General features: G+C 39.8%; 1 protein-coding gene across 1 annotated transcript in view; it reads left to right on the forward strand.

Annotated features, from left to right (window-relative positions):
• The window catches only part of POLQ (DNA polymerase theta), a 125,027-nt gene that overhangs the window by 62,213 nt on the left and 41,714 nt on the right, over positions 1-21,100 (forward strand). The window contains exons 17-20 of the mRNA XM_056109129.1: positions 741-3,793; positions 6,524-6,667; positions 8,403-8,599; positions 9,189-9,429. Coding sequence (XP_055965104.1) covers positions 741-3,793; positions 6,524-6,667; positions 8,403-8,599; positions 9,189-9,429 — 3,635 coding nt within the window. The remainder of the gene's footprint in view (positions 1-740; positions 3,794-6,523; positions 6,668-8,402; positions 8,600-9,188; positions 9,430-21,100) is intronic.

Here is a 21,100-nt window from a genome sequence, read left to right on the forward strand (position 1 = left end):
TTTAGTTTAGAACCATAACTGGGGTGATTATCCTTGACTCTGTACTGAGGAATTACTCCTGGTTGTCCTTGCCAGGGGACCATTTGGGATGCTGGGGATTGAACCCAGGTTGACCATGTGCAAGGTAAATGTCCTCCCTGCTGTACTATTGTTCTGGCCTTTTCCTTTTAAGTTTTTAAGATCACTTTGCTTTAAGTATACATTTTTTGTTATGCCATGTTTAGGTCCAGTTTTGTTTTGCTTTCTAATCTGATTTTAGTGATTGATTTTATTCGCTTAAATTATTGTAAAGTATTATGTGATGTTTACGTATGTTGTTGTATCTGTTGCTTTTTTCTCTCTACCTTAGTTTACTCACCAGTATTTTATTTCTAAAATTAGAAAGGTGTATATTTGCACTCCAGTGGGTACATTTTTACTTTTGATTATCTAGCTTGTCTAGATCTTAATGGTATCCTATAATTCAAGCCTGTTGCCTGAGAAATAGTTACTGATACTGATACTGAGCTTTTGTTTTCTTTCGCCTTTATATTACAAAAAAAATGAGTGACCCACCTTTCCTGGTTCTTTGTTTTTGTTTGTTATCACTGTTTCACATAGATTGCTTTTTAAACATTTTTTTTCTACCTATAATACAAACTCTGAGAGCATCTTTTGCTTCTAGAACAACTCAGATTGATGCTTATTAAATATTTGTTACTTGAATGCATTAATTCACTTCTTTTCCTATCTTGGAAAAGTGCCCGAAAGGCAGTGGATGAGGACGAGGAAGCAGCTGAAGAAAGGCGGAACATGCGAACTATTTGGGTGACTGGAAAAAAAGGCTTGACTGAAAGAGAAGCCGCAGCCCTAATAGTGGAAGAAGCTAACATGATTCTGCAACAGGATTTAGTGGAAATGGGAGTGCAGTGGAATCCATATTCCCTTTCAAAATCTAATTCATTGTCCAGCAATGAGTCAGAACTAAAGGAACATAAGCTTGTACCTCAAATTAAGCATTTTAAGAAGAAACAAAAGGAAAAAAGTAATGCACTATCAAGGAACAAAAGTTATACAGTATTTCATGATTCTTCTGTTATGCGTCCCCTAAATACAATGCAAGATTTAAATCAAAGTGGAGAGCATACAGATTCTACTTGTTATGAGCCCCAGAAAGACAATCAGGTACATCAAATACATTGTTTTTCGAGAGCAAGAAAATGGGTTTCTTCGAGTATAAATAATAAGTTAGGAACCTCTCTGAGGAAACCAAGTAAGATTGCTGTTCAGACTGTCTCACCTGAGAAAACTGAAAAAGAAACGTTCAGTTTGGAAAAGATTAGTAAAACCTATGGATCTTCAAAACCGAGTAAACGTCTAAAACGTTTGAAAAACAGCAGCCCAGTGGAAGGCACTGGAATGTCTAAAATTAATTTACAAGAACAGCCCGTATCCAATCCCTTTCAGAGTGAAAACTCGTTTACCTTTGACGAGAACAATATGAAATTTAGAACTCCAGAGCCATCTGCTAAAATGGCATCCTCTTGTGGCAAGGAAAAACATAACAAAACTTCATTCCCAGCACACCAAGAACAAAATTGCTCACAGAACAGACCCCCTGCTAATGACATTCTTGCGGAACAGACTATAGCAGAACTTCCAAATAAAGCAGTGACCTGTCCAATCTCTAGTGTGGTTAGTACAAATGGAAGAGGATTAGCTGTTGTTGAGTCAGAAAATGTAAACAGTGCATTAGTACAAAACGATTCAAAAAACCAGACTGTGAAACACCATGATACTTATCTAACTAACCAGAGTTTAAACAATGAGTCTGATAAAGAAATAAATAATGATGCCAAAGAGAAAAAATTAATAGAGAGACAAATGCCCTATGAGACAGCTAGTAGTTGTAGAAATAGCGACTTAAATGCCACTGAATGTAAAAACATCAAGTTTAATACCGGGGAAAGGAAATCGAATGGTTTTCAAGTATTGGGAGATAAAATAAGCAGCACTGATATACATAGTGAAGTACTTCAGCCAGCTGAAACATTCGATAGATCTGGAAACCAACATGAAAATTTTTTGAATACATGTGAAGTAGGGGAAGAACCAAATGCTTATACAGTAAGCAGGGGTAAAAATAATTGTGTTTCTAACCTAGGCTCAGATTTTGAAGACAGTTTGTATCTTGATACTCAGTCAGAAAAAATAATACAACAGATGACAATTGAAAATGCTAGAGATGAAACAAAGGACTTCAACCTAGCCAAAGGAATAATGCAAAAGAGCTTTGACAAAAAGAGCTCAATGAGCTCTTTACAGGAGATTCACATAGCTTTTCCTAGAGATCCACACTTCTCAGAAGTAACAAATGCAGATCATTTGAAACTTAAAATAGAAGATATGAAAGAAAGCTCTGATTCACATGCTGTTGATAGTCTGATTCCAGAAAGCCCAATTTTGTATTCTCCGGTACTAATTGGGGAAAATGGTCCTTGTTTTAAAGGGAATGAACATTCTGTTACTGACTCCCAATTAAATAGTTTTCTTCAAGGTTATCAGACACAAGAAACTATTAAGCCAGTTATACCTCTGGTTCCTCAAAAGTCAACTCCCACTGGCGTCGAGGTAGAATGTCTGCCAGTTCGTGAAACAAGTTTGAATTTGAGTGATAGTTTACTATTTGATAGCTTCAGTGAAGATTGCCCAGTAAAAGAACAACCTGATCAACAAGCAAAAGAACCTCTAGATCCTTCTGAAATCACATCAGCCCATGTTAAGAATTCTCTGTGTTTTCAACCAGAGGAGTCAATTAAAAAGTCAAATGGGAATCAAGATAATCAGCAACTGTTGACTTGTTTTAGTGATGAGTCTATTATCTTCTCAGAAATAGATTCAGCTCAGATGGCTGACGCTTTGGAAAATAGAGATATATTTCCTACTCAAGAGAAACTTAATACTTCAGTATCTCTTAGGCCTTTAGAACTCAGTGATCCAGCAATTTTAAATAAGGATTATCTTCAAAGAGAAGAAATTGAAAGTGATAAGGATGAAAAGTCTCAAAAATACATATTCTCTGGGACAAGGCAAAACAAATCATTCATATGGTCTGAGTCATCATTTGACTTAAGTACAGGACTGCAAAGGATTTTAGATAAAGTGCCCAGTCCTCTAGAAAGTAAAGAGCTAAACATACAGAAGGGAAAACATACAGAGCTAAATGACAGACAAGAAGTGATTTTGAATTTGGAGTCAAATCAAGTGTGTGGAATTTTATTATCCTCTAATACAGAAGCAAAAGGCAAGATGGACACCGTGGAGAACAATGTCACTCCCAGCAAAACCTCATCTCTCCTGCCACATATTGATGATAATGGTCTCATTCCTCCTACACCCATGCCAGCATCTGCTTCTAAGTTGGCATTTTCAGGTGTTTGTGGAACATCTTCTATAAAACTTCAGAAAAATAGTAGCATTTTACAACTTGGTGAAAGTCATTCATTGGAATCACCTTCAAATATTAAAAAGCCCAATTTAAGTTTCGAGTGTAGAAGTATTTTCAGAAACAACAGTCCTACCCAAGATACAAGTTTTTCACTGAAGTTATCACAAGATGAATTGCAGTTAACTGCATCCTCATGCAGTTCAGAAAGTCTGACCATAATTGATGTGGCAAGTGACCAAAGTCTTTTTGAAACATTCATTAAGGAGTGGCAAAGCAAAAAGCGATTTTCCATTTCACTGGCTTGTGAAAAGTTCAGCAATTTGACATCATCTAAAAGTGCTACAATTGGTGGTAGGTTTAAGCAAGGTAAGATTTTCTTCTCCCTTGGTGTAGCATATATTTTTGATTGATTTATGATACCATAGAATTTGCTCTTTTATATAAGTATTTAGGATTCATTACCCCCATCCCTAAAGTTCCAGTACCATCTTACTCTCATAAAGACCTTCCCCTTTAGTTTTTTTTTTAAATATTCTGTTTTTAACATAGTAGACTTAGATGAGACTCGAGTTTTCAATATTGGGGAGTAAATTTAATAGATTTATCCGAAGTTTAGTAACTTTCTCTTATTTTAGGATCTACGTATAGAGATCTTATTGTACCATAGAGTAATACTTTAGTAATAATTGTCCTTTGGTATAAGAGATGGGGGCGTCCAGGGTGGGAGAACTGTGTGGGTGAACTGACAACTCAGACCAAGAGCTTAAGGTGGGATCATGAAAAAAATAAAACTGGAAGAGCTCTGCTGACTCATTTGGGTCTGATCTGCACTTAATCAACTTGTCTGTCCCCTTCTGAGTAGGACAGAGAGCCCTTCTAAATAGCCTTCCTAGAGCAACTCCTTATTCTAGGTGCCCACCGGGGAGGTGCAGACTAGTCTTGTCTCTGGGGACAATGATAAAGTGGCCCCATGTACTGATTCTGGGCTACCACAGTTGGTATAGCTGGCATTTGGAATGGTGTTTCACAGCTTGACTATTGTTTTTTTTTGTTAACATGTCTCTCAAATAACCTGTCTCTTTTTCACTCCAGAACCCTTCACTTTAATTATCACCTTTCTTGTTCTCTTAACCTTGTGATGCTTGGAGGAGGTCACCTACCTATCTCTGCTAAGATTTACTATTAAACAGTGTTTCTCAGAAAATACGTTACATACAGAATTTGTTCTATAATTATATGTTAAGCCGTGTATATAGAAATGAAGATGATATATCATTTGAATGTGCATACCATTAATGGTGTGACATGGTTTTTATTAGTAATCATTGCTAATGAATTATTTTTATTATAATATACTTATTTTTTTAATATAATTACAGAAGTTAATAGCATATAAACACTACAGTGTTCACCATGCACATTAAGTTTTCCAGAACTCACTTTATTCAGAACTTATGCCTCCGTTGATTGTCAAGAATTTTATACATGGCACTAGAGAGATAATACAGTGGGTAGGATGTTTTTCTTGCACATGATTTACCCAGGTTTGATTCTTCTATGGTCCCCCAAGCACCACTAGGAGTAATTTCTAAGTGCAGAGCCAGGAGTAAGTCCAGAGAATTGCTGGATGTAAACCCAACAGCCGCTCCCCCATTTTTTTTGATACTGATCCCACAAACTTCACAAACCTCAAGGTTTTGAGAGAATTAAATATAACAATCCATGTATGTTTCTATCTTGTCTTCTTGACTGTAGGGATTCTGTGTTATGGGGAATTGGTGTAGTCTGTGTGGAAGCCAGAGATTGGTCTAATTTTGCAGGGTAGGGAAGGAGCCTCCCAAGCAATGCTGAGGGGGCTGTGGCTACTTCTAGTGATACTCAGTCAGCCAGGCAGTGGGTCGGTGCTGTGACTGAGGATGCTGTTCCACCCTGTCATAGTGGGGAACACCAAGGCTACCTTGGGGTGCTTGAGGATCTCCAGGGTTATATCTGGTGGTGAGGCTTGAGCCATGGTTATGGAGCCATGATTGAATACTTGAATATTGGCCAGGTGCATACTAGCCGTGTGTGTGTGTGTGTGTGTGTGTGTGTGCGCGTGCACGCGTGCGTGCACACCCTCCCTAGCTTCTATAGTATCTTGATAACATTTTAAAAATCTTTGCATTCATTCATGATGGATCAATATTTGATTTTCTATTCATGCTTTCATGGAATGCATGTTAATTGCAAGTTTTATGTGTTATCATCTTGGAGTTTTATTTTATACCACAAACAAAATTAAGCACATTTTCTATGCTAGCAGTTAGATAAATTCACCTAAATTAATTCATTGTGTCCCAATAATCTCCAGATATCAGAGATACAAATTTAAGTAATTTTTGTTTTGTTTTTGTGGGGGGGTGGCTACACCTAGTGATGCTGGGGCCTAACTCCTGGCTCTGCACTCAGGAATTATTTCTGGTGGTGCTCGGGGAATCATATTGGATGTTGAGAATTGAACCCAGGTTGGCCATGTGCAAGGCAAGCTCCCACCCTGCTTTACTACCTCTCCGGCCCCATAAATTTAAATAAAAATTGATCGGTTCCTCTCCTGTCTTTGTAAAATTGATCAGCGTTTTAGAAAAATATTGTCTTAAGGTACAGAATCACACTTAGTTCTTCATAAAGAATTAAACATTAGAATTTTCTGTAGTTTATCAATGTTAAGAGTTATTCATTTTCTTATAAAACTTTTTTGGGGGATAGTGACTTTCGGCTGTTCTCAGGGGACCATGCAATGCTATGAATTAAACACTGGTATCTGCTTGCAAAGCATGAGCCTCCGGTTGTTGATATATCAACATTGAACTACTCTGCTAATGTTATTTCTGTTTGAAAATTCCTCTTTAACATCCAGTTTAGTTATTACAATAGATCTGTTTTAAGAAATGGTATATTTTTTCAGAGTGAGCTGTCTTAACTGAAATGTAGAAAGATCTTATATCTACTAAAAAGTGACTATTCAAATACAGAATGTTTTTAAGGATTTTGAAATTTGGTCTCCAATAATTTTTTTTTATTTTGAATTTTTTATCTTTTTACTTTTGATTTATTTAGCTAACTCACCTCAGGAAACTCCTATTAGAGATGATGGATTTCCTGTTAAAGGTTGTGATGATCTCTTTGTGGTCGGATTGGCAGTATGTTGGGGTGGAAGGGACGCCTACTATTTTTCATTGCAGAAGGAACAAAAGGATTCTGGTAAGTAATTGGACTAAGTCATCGTACAGTTTTTAATGTAATCTTTATTAGTATAGTAATTTAGTATTTTGACTTTTGAATCATATCTAGCAGTGCTTGGGGCTTACTCATGATTCTGTGCTCAGAGATCACTCCTGGCAGGGCGTGGAGGACCATATGGGTACCAGGATCAAGCCCCCGTTGGCTGCATTCATGGCAAACGCCTTACCATTCTTCTATTGGTTCAGCACAATAACTTTATTTGGGGTAATAATATTCTTATGTCTATTTAGAATTTAGGTCTAAATTTTTTTTGGACAGTGGCTAGTGTTTATATTATTATACATTATTAACTTGGTTGAGTGATTTGTGAATGAAACACTGGTTTACTTCTGGGGACAATGGTTCCTCAAGTTACCTTGAGAATTTATTTTTGAGGAATATCATACCATAACAGTCTCTTTTCCAAGTTTTTTCCTTCCATTGACTGGATCTCCAGTGTGATTCATCTACTTCTCTTGGTTAGCTAGAGTAGTTGAATCACAGTCTTTGGAACTGAAAGGCTACCATCTGAAAATACCTTTTAATTTATTTTATGATTATGATTGTTGATTACCTAGCAAGTTGGTTTTAGAAAGGAGCAGCTTTATTCCAGTAAATGGAAAAATTTAAAGATTAAAGGTCCATGTTTTAATTTAAATGTCAGTTTGCATTAAATATTTTAGCTGTTGTTAGATGAAACCATGACATTTGCCTATAAGCGGATTTGGAGAGTATCATACTAAGTGAACTTAGTCATAAAGAGAAGGACAGATATAGAATGACTGCACTCATTTGTGGAATATACAGTAGCACAATATGAAACTAACACCTAAGGACAGTAGAGATAAGGGCCAGGAGGATCACACCATCGTTTGGAATCTGGTCCTAAGTGCAGATTCCAAGGGCAGTTGGGATGGAGAGGGAACCAGTAAGTAAATGATGATTGGAGGGATTCCCCGGGATGGGAGATATGTGCTGAAAGTAGACCAAGGACCAAACATGATGACCTCTTAGTATCTGTATTGCAAATCATAATGCCAACAATTAGAGAGAGAGAGTAAGAAGGACTGTACCTGTGACAGAGGCTGGGAGTGGTGTGGGGTGAAGGTGGCGGGTGGGACACTGGGAACAATGGTGGTGGAAAATGTGCGCTGGTGGAGGGAGGGGTCCTCAAGCAGTGTTTGAATGAAACACCATCATGCAAGTTTGTAACTGTATCTCACTGTGATCCAATAAAACCTGTTTAAAAATCTATCTATCTATCTATACATACATACACACATACATATATATCTTATCTGTTTTTCAGTCATATAGGTTATATGAGTAGTTAATTTAATGTTTGATTTTATTTTAGATGGATAGTATGTTTGATTTAATCTTCTATTAAAAGGAATTTTTAAAAATTAATTTCAGATACCTTTCCTATCATCTTCTCATTTTGAGCACCATAATTTTATGAAATCTTGATCTTAAGGATTTTCTACTCTAAATAAATAATGATAAATTATATAACCTCCAGATAATTTTTATACTGTTAAATGCTTTTTCTATATATCCTAAATGACCTGTACATAGGCATGTTGAATTATTGGTTATATGGAAATATTCTTTTAGACTTTTTGAGTCTTTTTTGGTTATTATTTTTTACTAAAGATTTTTAGATTGCTGTTCAAAAGAATGCATGCAATTTTTTTTTAAATTTTTTTAAAAGAAATTAGTGCCAGTTTGGCTGCACCTTCTCTGGATCCAAGGCTGACTGTGAAAGACAGAATGTGGCATCTTCAGTCCTGTTTTCAAAAAGCATCTGACAAAGAACGTTCGGTTATCATCTATGATTTCATCCAGAGCTATAAAATTCTTCTTCAGTCTTGTGGCATCTCCCTAGAACAAAGTTATGAAGATCCTAAGGTTTCAAGTTTTACTTAATTTTTTATATATCTAATTAAAAAATTGATTTATTAATTTTGTTTGTGGCCCACACCTGATTGTATTTAGGGGCTTACTACTGTCTCTCTGTTCAGAAATTACTCCTGGCTGGGCTTGGGAGACCATATGTGGTCTGGGAATTGAACTTGGGTCAATCACATGTAAGGCAAGCACCCTACCTGCTCCAGCCCCTAATATAATTTTCAAATTATTGGAGAGACCAAATTTCAAAATCCTTAAAACACTCTGTATGTGGATAGTCACTTTTTAGTAAATATATGACCTTTCCACATTTCCCATCAGCTAAGACAGCTCACCTGAAAAATATACCATTTCCTAAAACAGGTCTATAGTAATAACTAAACTGGGCGTTAACCATGTTACTACATTTCTGTTTAGAACCAAAAATGAAACTTGTTGCAGTTATTCTTTCCTTCTCCCTTCATGGGAAGACCACTGAGCAGGAATCAAGTGAGATTAGACATAAGCTTTCTTCTTTTCCTTTAAAATTCTTTTATGCAGGAATGTCTTTGAGAAATCAAGAAAATATGCATATTGCTTTTACACTCAGGTGGCATGCTGGTTACTAGATCCTGATTCTAAGGAGCCAACTCTTCACAGCATCATTACCAGTTTTCTCCCTCATGAGCTTCCACTCTTGGAAGGGATAGAAACTGGCCAAGGAATTCAAAGCCTGGGCCTAAATGTGAGCACTGAGCATTCTGGGAGATACAGAGCATCTGTGGAGTCCATCCTTGTCTTCAACGCCATGAATCAACTTAACTCTTTGTTAAAGAAGGAAGACCTTCACGGTAAGATCAATGTCTCTGACATTTTTATGGAATTATGGACTGAGAATAGACATGTATTTAGCCACGTTTAAGAAGGATATGCTGAGTGAAGTGAATGAAGTGAGTCAGAAGGAAAGGGACAGGTACAGAGTGAAGGCTCCAATAATGTGGGACTTAAGAGACATACAGCAGTGTAGCAATGAATGTCCAAAGGCAACGGAATGGGAGAACAATTGAGTTGTGTGGGGAATGAGTGGAAGGGTTGTTGGGGTTCTTGGGGAGGGAGTGGGGTACACTGGTGAAAGGAGTGGTGTTGGAATTATGTCCTTGAGAAATGATTATTAAAAGTATTGCAAACCATAGAATTTCAATACAAATTTTTTTTTTTTTTTTTTTTGCTTTTTGGGTCACACCTGGCAATGCACAGGGGTTACTCCTGGTTTTGCACTCAGGAATCACCCCTGGCAGTGCTCAGGGGACCATATGGGATGCTGGGAATCGAACCCTTGTTAGCCACGTGCAAGGCAAATGCCCTACCCGCTGTGCTATTGCTGCAGCCCCTCAATACAATTTTTTTTAAAAGGTAAATTGCAGGGCTGGAGCAATAGGAAAGGATGCTTGCCTTGTACATGGCCAACTCAGGTTTGGTCCCTAGCACCCAATATGGTCCCATGAGTACTTCAGTGTTTGATCCCTGAGCACTGAACCAGGAAAAAGCTCTGAGCACAGCCAGGTGTGGCCACAAAACAACAACAAATAAATAAGAGTAAGTTGGTCTGGACAGGGGTTAAGAGGCTTTCTTTGTATACGGTGAATCCTCCTTTGGTCCCCATCACTGCATATGGTTCCTTGAGCATCTCTAGAAGTGACCATTGAGCACAGAGCTGTGTGTGCGGCCCAACTCCCTCCTCCCAACCCCATGCGAAGAAAGAGGTTATTGTGCTGAGTAGAGGTAGGGTGACTTAATTTAAGACTTCAAAGTTCATACATACTTAGCTTTTTTCAGGAAAAAGAGGCAGAGGGGTGAGCATGAACTGCTGAGTAATATATAATGAGCATGCATGGCCATATATCACATTTATACAAAAGAGCAAAGACACTGTTAAGGAAGTGTCTTTTACTGTGATAATGAGGAGGAAGTAATTACAGGTTTCCATTGCTCAGTTTCCAGTGACCAGTGTGTCCAGTCAGAGGGCTAGGTCCTTATCAATACACAAACATTTGTAAGGCTCTGTCTTTGCCTTATGAGAGACAAGAGTATAAAATTGCCAAAAGGTACTCCTGGGTTAGGATTGTCACACTTCCTTCCTTGACAAAGGGAAGTTTTTGAAGAGAAAATAAAGATCTCTTGGATTTCGATTGGGAATAATTATCTTAGATGTGCCTGCTTATTTTAATGGACCTCTAGAGTTTTTATCTTGCTGGAAATGTAGCTCAGTGGTAAGAATGCATGCCTTCATGCATGAGCATGCATGGGTATGATTCATGGTACTGAAAAAGAAGTCCTACCTTAGAATTCTTGTCAAGTTTTCCTTTTCATTCTCATGCCTGTTGGAGAGTTGACTTTTGTTTGGGTGTTAAAAAATATAACATGGGGGGTATGCTGACACCAGCAAGTCAACCTGTACCTGTGGGGTGAGTGTATCAGCAGCTTGATGATGCCTTCAGGCATTCTGATACCCCCAAATTGCTGCTGTGCCTTTGGCTGGACACCAACAACTTGGGACCAAGTTTCCCAAGAAATTAAATGAACAAAGTTAGGTATGTGGGAACCACACCCACGAAACACTGTCAGCTCAGATATACAAACTCATTTATAAATCTTTAAAGAGATCAAAAGCCACACTTAATCTCAGATCCACACATGGCTCAACAGACTGGGTTAAATCGGAGGGGAGGGCAGGTCAGCCTGGAGCTCACCCAGGTAGAGTCCAGCTGCAGCTGCTTGCTTCCACAATTCAAAATTGCCACCATACTCCCGGCCTGACTCCACCATCTCAGGTTGTACCTCACTGAGATATAATCTGCTGAAAATTTGGGTATGTGGGTTTTGTGACTGAAATCTCCAGGCTTTCTTGGAGTTGGGATGGGATGCTTTGCCTCACTTCCTAATACTCCTCGAAGCACTGACAGTCACTCCTGTGAACCAACTCCAGCGCCACCATGTAAGCTTTACTACCAGCCTTGCTTCAGAAACCAAAAACTGCAGTTAATCTCAGGCCCGCACAAGGCTGAACGCCTGGGGTAATCAGAGGGGGGCGGATGTGCCTGGTGGCCACCCGAGCAGAGTCCCTGGCGGCCACTTGCTCCCACTATTCCAAATTGCTGCCATACCCTTGGCCTGATTCCATCCTCTCAGGACAGATGTCACCCAGATATAATCTGCTGAAAGTTCTGGTTTGCAGGTTTCGTGACTGAAATCTCCAGGCTTTCGCAGGGTCAAAATGGGTTCCCTTGCCCCACCTCCCTATACTTCTGGAAGCATTGGCAATCACATCCACACCCCAAAGCTGCCGCCCAGTTAAAAAGCTACTCCACCCTTATCATCCCAATAAAAATACCGAGTGTCCTGAACGGACACTCTGACCTCTTAGCACCTGTATTGCAAACCATAATGCAGAAAAGGAAAAGGAGAGAGAGAGAGAGAGCAAGAAGGAAAATGCCTCCCATAGAGGGAGGCTGGAGATGGAGGGTGGGGTGTTGGGGGATGGTGGTAGGAAAACTGGGGACATTGGTGGTGGGAAATGTACACTGGTGGAGGATGGATGCTGGATCGTTGTAAGACTGAAACCCAGTTATGAACAGCTTTGTAATGGTCTATCTCATGGATAGTCAATTTAAAAAATTTTTTAAAAAAGTAATGTGGAGTTCATGCCCATTTCAGTCAGCTTAATCAATGGCTGAATAAATAACAGTGCTCCTACATTAAAAACTAAAATAAAAATCTAACAGATTATCTTTACTTTAGGTAACTTAAGAATGAACTTCCTATTCTCATGTAGATCAGTTAGGTCTTTTCTAGAATGGTTTGAACTAAATGATGTGGTTTCCTAGGTAGAGTTTTGTTTTTACTTTTTTGCCGTGCTAGGGATTGAACTTGAGATCTCACACATTCAAAGTGTATGATTTACCATTGAGCATCTCACTGTTTTTTAAAGTTCATTTGGCATCATAGCTTTGTATTAGTCATAATTTTTAGTGTACGTTATTTAAGTAATTGTTAATTCACATCTATACTGTAAACACGACTTCATTTATATATCTTGTATCTCAATATGCACACCATTTTATGTTTATTTTTCTCTCATTAAAAAAATAAAATCATAGTACAAAATAAGTTCAAACTATATTTAATTTTGCTTGAATTTGAACTTTATAAAGTATCACAATGAACTTCCTTTTCATGTTCATCATCTTGTTAGTAAATTCATGTCTTTTACTGCATGTCTTTTACCTGTGATTTATACATTTTCACTGCTGTCTCTGTGATACATTCACTGTATCACTTTATCACACATTCCGTTGTTCATCGATTTGTTTGAGCGGGTGCCAGTAAAGTCTCCATTCGTTCCTGTCATGTGCTAGTGTCGCCCGATGGCATACTGGAGGCTCTTTCAGGGTCAGGGCAATGAAGATCATCATTGTTACTGTTTTTGGCAGGCTCTGCCGTGCGGGCGGGATACTCTCGGTAGCTTGCCAGGCTTTTCGAGAGGGATGGAGGGTTTGGGGGCAGCCTCTAATCGTCCTTACAGGTGTTCCCAGTCTATGGAATGCAAGCTTTTGGTCAACTGGCATGTTGTAATGAACTGCACACTGACAAACACACACCTGCCTGCGTCTCTGGGCAGCACCTGGGACATCTGCGCCTCAGGTTCATCTCCTTGGGGTTGGTGAGCAGCTGGCAGAGTAGGACCCTATTGTTGAGGGTCTGTGCCAGGTCGAACACCTGCACCGAGTAATTTACGTATACTCAAGTCGATGCTCTCATGAAAAGTTGATCATTTAGCATCACTCAGCACTTTAAGATGGTTGTAGTCGTAGTAGTTGTATAGGTGAGGGCTATTTATGCTTTCTATGGTTGTAGGTGCTGTCAGATGTTGACCAAGTTAGGAGCCTTAGGCAGACTTCCTTTTGGTGCATCCAGAAAAGCCAGTTAGCTGGCTGCTGTTAATGTTTGCTTTTGATTTGGGGACACACCCGGCTCTGTCCTATGTCTTGAACCCAGAGCTCTGGCATGTTCTCCAGCCCTTTGAACTCTCTCCCCAGCCCATGTCGGCCAGAGTCTTATCTCTGCTATTGTTGGAACTATGTATTATTATGTGTTTCTCAAACTTATTTTTATTTTCTCTTTACTTCCAGGGGCCCTTTAACATACATACTATTATATAATCACTCAGAGATCTTATTTCACAGAGTACAGATTTGAATACTGTGGCACATTAAGGGTAAAAAGTCCATTTTCCTACTGACAAACATAAATTATTTTTTCTATTATAGGTATATGTGTATGCTCTTATTTGTGTACATATCTCCTGGTGTTTGTGGCAAGAATTTCTTTGGAATGTTAGATTGCTCTTTCAATAGGATGAATATACCCAAATAAAAAAATATCAATCATGATTATTTTTTATTCCATCACCATGAGATACACAGTTACAAAGTTGTTCATGATTGGGTTTTGGTCATAGAATGATCCATTGTACATGTCTTACCACCGGTGTCCCCAGTTTTCCTCCTGCCACCCTCCCTTGGTGGTTTTCCCCCACACACACACGCCGCCCCCCCGCCTGCCTCTGTGGCAGGAGCTTTCTTCTGTATCTCTCTCTCTCTCTTGCTCTCTTTCTTTTTGGGCTTAATGATTTTCAGTACAGGGTCTGGAAGACGATCATGTTTGTCTTTTTACCTACCTTGAGTTCTCAGTTCTTGTCCAGAGTGATCATTTTCAACTACCATTGCCATAGTGGTTTCTTCTCTATCCTAACTGCCCTCCCCTAGCCCTTTCACTTGTGGCAAGCTTCAATCCTGGACCAGTCCTCTTTTTTTTTTTTTAAATTAGTGAAACACCATGAAGTGCAGTTGTAGACTTACAAATTTTTGTGCTTGGGTTTCAGTTATACAAATACCCATCCCTCCACCAGTGCCCATTTTCCACCACCACGGGTCCCAATATCCCTTCCACCTCCCATCCCCCCATACCACCCTGCCTCTGTGGCAGGGCATTCCCTTTTGTTCTCTCTCTCTCCTTTTGGATGCTGTGGTTTGCAAGAGAGGCATTGAGTGGCAATCATGTTCGGTCTACAGTCTACTTTCAGCATGCTTCTCCCATCCTGGGAGGATCCTCCCAACACCCTTTATTTGGTGCTCCCTTCTCTATCTGAGCTCCCTTTTCCCCTAGCATGTGTGGCTGGCCTCCCATGAACCAGTCCTCTTGACCCTTTTTTTTTCCCGGTTTCTTTCTTTTTCTTTCTTTCTTTCTTCCTTCCTTCCTTCCTTCCTTCCTTCCTTCCTTCCTTCCTTCCTTTCTTTTGAATACCCATCCCTCCACCAGTGACCATTTCCCGCCACCACGGATCCCAGTATCCCTCCCACCCCCATCCCCCATCCCCCCTGCCTCTGTGGCAGGGCATTCCCTTTTCTTCTCTCTCTCCTATTGGGTGTTGTGGTTTGTAAAAGAGTTAAGCCTGATTTTCAGGGAGAAACGTTGGATGATTTACTTTCCATTGATCACTTTGTATATAAGGAGAGGTCGCACGATTTGGAATAAAAGTCCTGGTTCCCGCGTGCCTGAGCTATGCTTGTAGAGGCTCATGGTCACCGGGGTTCCATCTGGAGAAGGCGGGATGTGGCACCTACCCCATCTGGGACTTCCCGGTGATCTCGGCTTTGTTTGGGACCTGGAGCATTCTCCGGGAGCTGTGGAGCCTCCCAGCGGCCTTTCTTCTCTGCTGCTGTGTGCTGTAAAGATGGCGCTGGAGGGTGTGGCCCCCCCCCTTTTTTTTTACTGCCTCTGGGTAATAGTCTCATATTGTGCTTTTTTTTTCTCCCACAGATGAGTTGTAATCATTTAATGTCTGTCTCTCTCCTTTTAACTGATTTCACTCAGCATGATATTCTGCATGTTCATCTGTTTGTAAGCAAATTTCATGACTTTGTTTTTCCTAACAACTGTCTAGTATTCCATTGTGTATGGAATGTACATACGTATGTACTATTTTTCCTTTATCTGATCGTCTCTTCTTGGGCACTCAGGTTGTTTCCAGATTCAGGCAATGGTGACTAGTGCTGCAGTGAACACAGGACTGCTAATGGTGTTTCTACTGTGTGTTTTTGAGCCCCCAAGGTATATTTCTGTATTGCTGGGTCAAATGGGAGCTCCATTTCTAGTTTTTTGAGGAATGCCTATATTGTTTTCCAAAAAGGCTAGGCCAGTTGGCATTCCCAACAAAGAATGAGAGTCCCTTTCTCCCCACATCCACATCAGCACTGGTTGTTCTTTTGGATGTGTGCCATTGTCTGTGGTGTGAGATGATACCTCATTGTTGTTTTGCTTTTCATTTCCCTCATGATTAGTGATGTGGATCAGTTTTTCATAGGCCTTTTGGCCATTTGTGTTTCTTCCTTGAGGAAGTTTATTTCTTCTTCTCATTTATTGGTATTTTTTTTCATATAAAGTTCTACGGTGCCTCATATATCTTTGATATCAACCCCTTATCAGATAGGTATTGGATAAATAATTTTTTCCATTCTGTGGACTATCTCTGTATGTTGGTCACTGATTTTGTGTGTGTGTGTGCAAAAGCTTTTTAGTTTCACATAGTCCTATTTGTTTACCTTTGCTTCCACTTGCTTGGTCAGTGGTCTTTTATCTTTCAAGATGCCCTTCAATGTCATGGAAGGTTCTGCCTATGTTTTCTCCATGTGCTTTATGAATTCAGGTCTGATATTGAGATCTTTAATCCATTTTGATCTGACTTTTGTGCCTGGTGTTGGAAAGAGGTCTAAGTTTTTTTTTTTTTTTTTGCATATAGCTTCCCAGTTTTCCCAGCACCACTGTTGAAGAGGCTTTCCTTGTTCCATTTCATATTGCTTGCTCTTTTATCAAGGACTTTGTGATCAAATATTTGAGGGTCTATCTATGTCAGGATATCTAACTCTATTTCATTGGTCTGCAGGTCTGTCTTTTATTCCAATTAATTACTACTGCTTTGTAGTTTGAGTGTGTGTGTATGTAGTCTTCATTGCCTCAACAGTTCTCAGGGAGTATGAGAATTTACTCAGTTCTCATTATTTATCCCGGATAGCATCAGGTTCCACTGGTAGAGAGCTCAGTCTCCCAAGACCAACCACACTTTACTCTTGAAGCCAGTTGTAAACCCCATGACTTCCCTCACATTATCTCCTCTTGGGATTCTATTAGTTTGCTAAAATGACTGGTAAAACTCAGGAAACTCATTTATTCATTAAATTGCTGATTTATTAAATAAGATATTCAAGGATAAAAATCAATACCCAAATAAAGAGATACTGTAGAGCCAAATGCAGATCAAGGGGTTCTGTTCTCATGAAGCGTAGAACATAGGAGTTCTTCATAACCTTTCCTTTTGAATTTTTATGGAGGTCTTACACAGCAGTTATTCATAAGCTCATTCTCTTTGATCATGGTCTCTAGCCTCTCTCACTTCCCTAGAAATCAGGGGGCAGGACTGAAAGTTCCAACCTCCCTTCTGGTTGGTTTTCTTGGCAACAATCCTGTGATCCTTAGTTACTTTCGTAAAGTCACCTTCATTAGCATACACCCAATTGTGACATAAAAAGGCTTGTTATGAATAATAAAATCATATTTCACTTTTATGACTCAAAGTGCTTTCAGGACTAAAGAGACTAAATATGCCAATTGCTCCCTTTGCTCTCATGCTCCCATTTTCAAGAAATTCCAAGGGACTAGTCAGGAAATTCCAGGGAGCTGTGAGCTGTGAGTGTGAAAAACATCAGTAAATGACAGATGTATTTTGGTTATTTGAATAATTTCCTTTTTTTTTTTCCTTTATGGGCCACCTCTGGTGATGCTTAAAGCTTATTTCCCTGCATTAGTGCTGGGGCATTTCTCCTGTCAGTGCTTGAAAGATGACATGGGCCCCACTTGAGATCTCCTACATGCAAATGCATGTACTCAGCCCTTTTTAATTAAATCACTATGAGATGCACAGTTACAAAGCTATTTATGGTTAGGTTTCAGTCATACAATGTTCCAGCACTCATCCTTCCACCTTTGTACATTGCCCACAACATGTCCCTGGTTTTCCTTCTGCCATCCCTACCTACACTTGCCTGCCTGCCTCTATGGAAGTCAGTCTCTCTCTCTCTCTCTCTCTCTCTGCTCTGCGGCACTCAGCTCTTTGAACTATTTAGTTCCACATATTTTTCTTATAAATCACACTACTGCACCTTACCCCTGCTTTTTATACCCTTATAATGGAGGCTTCAAAACCATTTGACCTATTGCCTTCTTTCAGAAAAAAAAAATGATTCAGTGCCCCCCTGAAAATTCACTTTCTTCTGGTGAATCATCAGAAAGTACCCCATTCTCACCAGTTTCCTTGAGATTACAAGTTCTCTGAATTTTCCAGCCAATTTCAGTTGGCAGTTTTTGTCCACCTTGGGAAACACTGTTTGCAGCAAGAGGATCAAACCTGTTGTGCTACTGACATGTGGTTTGGTGTTTAGAGAACAGCGTTAGGTAAATAGGACCAATGCAGATATGCCCCTCGTTTGGAGAAGGTTGTGGAGTGATGATAGTGTCCAGGTGTTGCTGATTGCTTGCTAAAGTGAGGAGCCAGGCTGGCTGACTCTGGCAGAGTGTTTCCACATCTCTGCTGGACCCATTTCCACCCCCAGCGCTCCAGGAAATGCCTGGTGAGCCAGGAAATGTTCAGGAAACATCAAGTCAGTCCCGACGTCAGCAAAGATTTTCCAGGTTCATCACCTTGCCCTTGCAGAAAATAATTTCAGGAGAAGGTGGCATGGTAAGCAAGAAGAGTCGTCACTGAAACATTTTTAGAAGATGTGAGGGGAGAGAAAGAGAGAAGTTTGTGTTCAAGAAAGAACACAGGCGTTCCAGGGTGGAAATAGGCAGGCAAAGAAATAGACACTGAGTGAGATCCATGCTCAGGGAAGAACAGGGGTGTGGAGAGCAACCCCCTGACTGAATTTCTGGAGGAGCTTCTTACAATTCTTCCAACTGTTTTTTTCTGGAGTTCTGCATACATAAAATCTGGGTTTTGTCACCAGAAAACTTTTACTGTTAACGGTCTCTTCATAATTTCATAGGTTCTTCTGTACCGTTTCTTTTTCTGAGGGGTCCAGAAACTGAGGCGAAGACCTCAGTTTCTCTTCTCCAAAAAGCTTAGGGTATGTCTGTGTCAGAGGGATGTGGTCATCATGCCTTTGGGCTACTCCAGTGCCCAACGCAGTAAACTCTGCTTAAGTTATTTTATTTATTATTTCCCAGAATAAAATAAAAATAATAAATTTATTATTATTTACCAGGGTCCTCCTGCCTCTGTCTACAACACAGGCTTAGGTTCCACCCAACCTGAGGGGTTTCTCTTACGCTGACGAAACAAACAAATGAACATCAGACAGATTAGGAGTAATAGACCAAATTTACTAACATGTCTATGGGCAATTGACATGACTGTGAATTCTCAAATTAGTGGGACAAACTGGGAGGTTATATCTCTTCTTAAGGGGCCTGAGAAGTCAAGGAAATGAGGAGGGTTTTGTTGATTTTTAGGTCTTGAGCCACTCTCAGTGGTGCTCAGGTCTTATTTATGACTCTGTCAGTGCTCAGGGATCACTTCTGAGGGGACTTGGAAGACCATATGTGGTGCTACGGCTTGAACCTGACTAGGCTGCATGCAAGATGAGTGCCTTACTTTCTGTACTATTTTTCCCAAGAGTAGGGATCTTACATGTTAGGGAAGAGATGACTTAATCTGACAAAATCTAGCCTTAAACGTTTATTCTGTCTCAGATAGGCTTCTTTGATAAAGGTGGTTTTATACATAGGTTTTATACATGAATATATTTAGATAATCTGAATTCATTAATGGTAACAGTTTCTCACATGGCCGTAAGCCCTGTATTGAGCTTAGCTCTACATACCAACGTGACACAAATTAGAAAATGCCTATTTTTACATAATGGAATTTATGTGGGATGATCTCTCTTACAATAGATTTAAAGAAGCAATTCGTAAAATCATTTCATGTTTTATATCCCACTAATTATTCTTACCTCACTCCCATCATCTATTGATACTTTAACTTATAATACACTATGCAAAACTAAGTTAGCGATAGCCTCATTTGTTTAATCTCTGTTTCCACTTGGTCAGTGGCGTGTCATCTTTGAACACTCCTTTAGTATCTTAAACTAAGAAGCTTCTGCACCTCAGAAGATACAGTGACCATAATACAAAGACAATCTGCAGAATGGGAAAGGCTATTCACCCAATACCCATCTAATAGGGGTTGATATCAAGGATATATAAGGCACTGGTTGAACTCTACAAAAAGAAAACATCCAACCTCATCAGAAAATGGGGCAATGAAATAAACAGAAACTTTCTCAAAGAAGAAATCCGAATGGCCAAAAGGCACATGGAAAAATGCTCTACATCACTAATCATACGGGATATGCAGATCAAAACAACAATGAGATATCACCTCCTGCCACAGAAACTGGCCCTCATCTAAAAGAACAAAAGCAATCAGTGCTGGTGCTGATGTGGTGAGAAAGGGACTCTCCTTCACTGCTGGTGGGAATGCCGACTGGTTCAGCCCTTTTGGAAAACAGTATGGACGCTTCTCAGAAAATTAGAAATTAAACTATTTGACCCAGCAATACCACTCCTGGGAATATATCCCGGAGGGGCAAAAAAGTATAGTTAAAATGACATCTGCACGTTGTATGTTCATTACAGCACTGTTTAAAATAGCCAGAATCTGGAAAAAACCTGAGTGCCTGAAAACAGATGACTGGTTGAAGAAACTTTGGTACATCTACACAATGGAATACTATGCAGTTAGAAAAGATGAAGTCATGAAATTTGCATATAAGTGGATCAGCATGGAAAGTATCATGTTAAGTGAAATGAGTCAGAGAGGGACAGATATGGAAAGATTGCACTCATTTGTGGAATATAAAGTAACATGAAGGGAGACTAACACCCAAGAATAGTAGAGATAAGCACCAGGAGGATTGCTCCCTGGCTTGAAAGCCAGCAGCACACACTGGGGGAAAAGGCAGTTGAGATAGATAAGGGAGGACCAAGTAAAGGTTGCTTGGAGAGCCCACTCGGGATGGGAGAGGCGTTCTGAAAACAGACTATAGACCAAACACGATGGCCACTCAGTACCTCTGTCGCAAACCACAATACCCAAAATGAGAGAGAGAGAGCAGAAGGGTATGAAGCAGGACGGGGTGAGGGGGATTAGATGGGGGTGGGGGGAGGCGCACTGGGATCATTGGTGGTGGAGAATGGGCACTTGTGGGGGGATAGGTACTGAGCTTTGTATGACTGAAATGTCACCACGAAAGTTTATAAGTCTGTAATGGCACCTCACGAGGATCCATTACAAATAAATAGTAAGTGAAGTAAAGTAAAGGCCCTCCCGTTGATCATCGATTT

This window comes from Sorex fumeus, unplaced genomic scaffold, assembly GCF_029834395.1.
Source record: "Sorex fumeus unplaced genomic scaffold, SorFum_2.1 ptg000265l, whole genome shotgun sequence".
In the NCBI taxonomy this organism is placed as follows: domain Eukaryota; kingdom Metazoa; phylum Chordata; class Mammalia; order Eulipotyphla; family Soricidae; genus Sorex; species Sorex fumeus.